Source organism: Cynoglossus semilaevis, unplaced genomic scaffold, assembly GCF_000523025.1.
Source record: "Cynoglossus semilaevis isolate Cse_v1.0 unplaced genomic scaffold, Cse_v1.0 scaffold1319, whole genome shotgun sequence".
Classification (NCBI taxonomy): Eukaryota; Metazoa; Chordata; class Actinopteri; order Pleuronectiformes; family Cynoglossidae; genus Cynoglossus; species Cynoglossus semilaevis.
In genome coordinates, this window is record NW_007585134.1 from 20,423 (window position 1) to 25,041 (window position 4,619).

A 4,619-nucleotide genomic window follows, 5' to 3' on the forward strand; every position below is an offset into this window, starting at 1 on the left:
TGATCGAGGCTGATACCAACAGGCACATTGGAAGGGAGAGAGCCCTGTGGCCGAACTGGTCAGGGTGTTGTACGCATATTCTGCCCACAGAAGATGTTCAGACCAGACGGAGGGATGTTTGGATGTAAGGCAGCGGAGGGTCGTCTCGAGAGTCTGGTTCACCCTCTCGGTCTGCCCATTAGACTGTGGGTGGAACCCAGAGGACAGACTCACTGTGGCACCAATCAGTGAACAAAACTCCTTTCCGAACACTGAACTGAACTGGGGATCTCGGTCAGAGACCACATCCAGAGGGAGCCCATGGATCCTGAAAACGTGACTAAGGACAAGCTGTGCCGTCTCCTTGGCTGAAGGGAGCTTGGTCAATGCAACAAAATGGGCCATCTTGCTGAACCTGTCCACAATGGTAAGAATAACTGAATTACCCCCTGAGATGGGCAGGTCAGTAACAAAGTCCAATGAAATATGGGACCAGGGACGGTGAGGTATTGGTAAAGGTTGGAGTAGTCCCGCTGGAGCAAGATTGGAAGGCTTGGACTGACAACAGGTAGAGCAGGCTTGCACAAACTGGTGCGTAGCGCTCCCCATAGACAGCCACCGGAATCGTGCAGCCGGTGACCAGACCTAAGGCACCTTATTGGCTGTGAAAGCCGAAAGGAGGGCAGCGGTAGAGCTATAACCCTTTATAAAATGCCGGGTAAAAGTTGGCAAATCCCAGAAATCTTTGCAACTGTTTCCGGGAGTCTGGTCGAGGCCAACTGGAGACAGCTGACACCTTGCTGGGGTCCATCTGGAAGTTCCACTCCTGAATTACGTACCCCAAGAAGGAAGTGGAGGATACGTGAAATTCACACTTCTCAGGTTTAACAAATAGTGCATTCTGGAGAAGGCGCTGGAGGACTGTTCTGACATGGTGGACATGCTCACTCTTAGAATGGGAAAATATTAGAATATCGTCCAGGTAAACAAAGACAAACTTGTTGCGCATGTCCCGGAGGACGTCACTGATCAGATTCTGGAAAACAGCTGGAGCATTTGTTAGACTGAAAGGCATGACCAGGTATTCATAGTGTGCGTGGGTGTGTTGAAGGCAGTCTTCCACTCTTCCCCTTACGGATGCGGACGAAGTGGTATGCACTCCTAAGGTCAAGCTTCGTAAAGATAGAAGCACCCTCCAGCAACTCAAAGGCTGAGGACATAGAGGTAGGGGGTAGCGATTCTAATCAGTGACCTCATTCAAACCCTGGTAATCAATCTTTCTTCTTTACGAAAAAGAATCCTGCCCCAGACAACTCCAGAAACTGTCAGTGAATAAATGATGGACATAGCCTGTATCTTACTGTAAAATCGCTAAAAATAAAACTCATGTAAAATAAACCCAAATATTTCTTAGTACATATTATGATCCTTTCTGTTAACATTTGTGAAAACAAAAAAAAAATTAAAAAAACAGTTTGCTGAAAAATCCAGACTGAGCGTGATTATTTTCTCTTTTACAGTTTGTGCTGCATTGGGTAACATTTTTACATTCCCTCTGGTTTCAGATGTAAATGTAAATAAATAAAGTGCTACCCTAAACCCTGAGAGAACAGATATATTAACAGGGATTTTCTGTGTAGCCTCAAATAATGTGCTACCACTCTGAATACAGTTAGAAGCACGTAATTATAGCGTTTCATGTCTACAGTAATGTGCTGCCAGTCTGAAATAAGTGATAAGCAAGTATTTATTGAGATTTGATGTGTATAATAATGTGCTAGCACCCTGAACACAAATGTCAGATATGGCTATAAATTTCCGCTACAGGTAGGAAGAAACTTCAGGTAGGAAAAAACTTCAGACTACGCTATAAATTTCTGCGCAGGAGCGCACATTATTGTAAAGAAAAATGAAGGATGTTAACTGTTAGCGTCTTGGTTTGGGTTTAGTATCAGAAGCCTGAGAAGATGATCAGAGCATTTAGGAGGCTAAATTGTAGTTAAATTAAGGTCAACTTTAACCAAACACAAGAGCACAATCTTTATAGCAACATACTATACACGTACAATGTATAATGGCGCAGAGCAAAGTGAACGAGTGGCGGACAAACAGGGGGAGATACTGAGAGATGCTACGATGCATGAGCCAATCAGTGAGGAACAGACGAGCATGCTCAATGCTGTGTTCGATCTCCTCTAGGTAAACAAAGACACCAGCGATGTCTTTTGGTTTATTTTTTGCTATATTTTTACTGTTTAAGTTTTAGGTTTGAAAATGTTCATCATGAAAATAATGAAAATACTGTAAATAAAAGAAATTATCGTAAAATACCAAGATATAGGAATAAAATAAAATCGACAATATAGTGAGGGAGCGAAAAGAAAACCACATTATAGAACTGTAGTTCCTTGTCTCTTGCACAGTTATAAATCAATTCAGACAAATCTATATTCAATTTAAAAAATAAAACTTTGGTTCTGTTGAACCCATAAGATGGTGAAACGCTGTAGGTTCAGGACAAACATCACAGCGTCATGTAGAACAGAAGCATTCAATGGGTGCCTTTGAAGGACATGCTAATTCATTTGCATTAATAAAATCCAATGCTACAAATCAATTGGGTAATTAAATAGTAGACAGTGTTCTTTGTGGTTATATGTCTCTCTCTTCCTTTTCCAAATGTATGCTACATCTCAATCACTTAAAAGTTTTAATTCAGTCTTATCTGACCAATGACAAGCTGAATCATTCATGTGAGTCTTTAACATCCATACTTCACAATCACTCACCTCTGGGTAAGGCCCAAAGCATGACAACAATACTGGGAGAAGGACTAATCCATTCAGTACTCCTAGAACTGTGAGAATGGCCAACACGGCAAAGAAATACCTGCAAAAATAAACAAACAAACAAAACAGGTAGACTATTAATACTAAAAAAGAGTAACATTTAAACAGTATGTCAATGACATAGACAGACAAGAAGATAAACAAATGAGGAGAATAAACAAAAACAAAAAAGGGCAAACTACAGACAGACTTGGGGCAGAAATATAAACCTACATACTTCCCCCTTCCCCCCCAACCCACACACACACACTGTTTCATACAATAACCCTTCGGCAGAATGGACATGCAGAATGGTTTTGTTGAGCAAATTGAGTGGGAATCATACCTTTTCAGGTATCTTTACAGAGAGTTAGTCTTAAAAAAGCAACAAAGAGAGAGAGAAAAGAAAAGAAAAGAAAGGACAAGCATAATTAGCCATAGTTGGTTAGTTCAAAGTCTCAGGAGGAAAATGGGGGGAAAAGGGTTATTGTGAGTGGGGGTCCTCTCTCTTGGGTGTGTGGTATATAAGCAAACATCTTTACCATCTCTTTACCAACCACAGCTTCTTATTCAGTACATAATTTTCTTGACTACATGAGAAAGTGTTCTTCAAATTCAAGTTGAATTTCCAATGCTAAGCCATGACATGCAGCTGGGTCAAAAATGAGAAGATAATGAGAAAAAGCCATTTGAAAATATTAGTCTTAAAGTCGTTCCGTTTTTAAGTACGTTTTGGAGACGTTGGAGACACTTTCATAAACCTTTAGTGGAAATGGTCTGGCTATGCTTCCACATTACAGACAACTTCTAGTTTTTATGCCAAGGTGTTTGCCCTCTATGTACTAGATGATGTACAGCAGTGGTTCCTGACCTTTCCTGCACCACAGACTAGTTTGAATCAGAGCCATTTTTCCACAGACCAGCAGGTCACAGTCTTAATAAAACACAATCCATCCATCCATCATCAACTGCTTATCCGGGGCCGGGACACAGGGGCAACAGTCTGATCAGGGACACCCAGACTTCCCTCTCCCTCGACACTTCCTCCAGCTCTTCTGAGGGGACCCCAAGGTGTTCCCAGGCCAGCCGAGCAACATAGTCACTCCAGCGTGTCTTCCCCTAGGTCTCCTCCCAGAGAGACAGGACCCGAGCACCTCCCGAGGGAGGCGTCCGGGGTCCATGCGATGTAAATGCCTAAGCCACCTCAGCTGACTCCTCTCAATGTGGAGGAGCAGCGGCTCTACTTCGAGCTCCTGTGACAGAGCTCCTCACCCTATCTCTAAGGGAGTGCTCTGCCACCCTGTGGAGAAAGCTCATTTCAGCTGCTTGTATCCGGGATCTTGTTCTTTCAGTCATGACCCAGAGCTCATAGGTGAGGGTAGAAATGTAGATCGGCCGGTAAATCGAGAGCTTTGCCTTTCGGCTCAGCCTCTTCTTCACCACAACGGATCGATACAGTGGCCACAACCGATCCGCCTGTCAATTTCATGTTCCATCCTACCGTCACTCGTGAAAAAGACCCCAAGATACTTAAACTCCTCCAACTGAGGCAGGATGTCCTCCCCAACCCGGAGGGTGCAAAACACCTTTTTCCGGTCGAGAACCACGGTCTCGGACTTATTAATTCTCATCCCAGCGGCTTTACACTCGACTGCAAACCGCCCCAGTGTATGCTGCAGGTCCTGGTTCCAAAAAGCCAACAACACCACATCATCTGCAAAAAGCAGAGATGAAATCCGGTGGCTACCGAACTGGACCCCACCCGACACCTGGCTGCGCCTAGAAATTCTGTCCATAAAGATAATGAACAGA

The 4,619-nt window shown here is 43.5% G+C and overlaps 1 protein-coding gene across 1 annotated transcript in view; it reads right to left on the reverse strand.

Moving 5' to 3' along the window:
- LOC103398858 (protein patched homolog 1-like) overlaps nucleotides 1-4,619 on the reverse strand; it is a 99,678-nt gene that overhangs the window by 6,810 nt on the left and 88,249 nt on the right. The window contains 1 exon segment of the mRNA NM_001328242.1: nucleotides 2,769-2,868. Coding sequence (NP_001315171.1) covers nucleotides 2,769-2,868 — 100 coding nt within the window.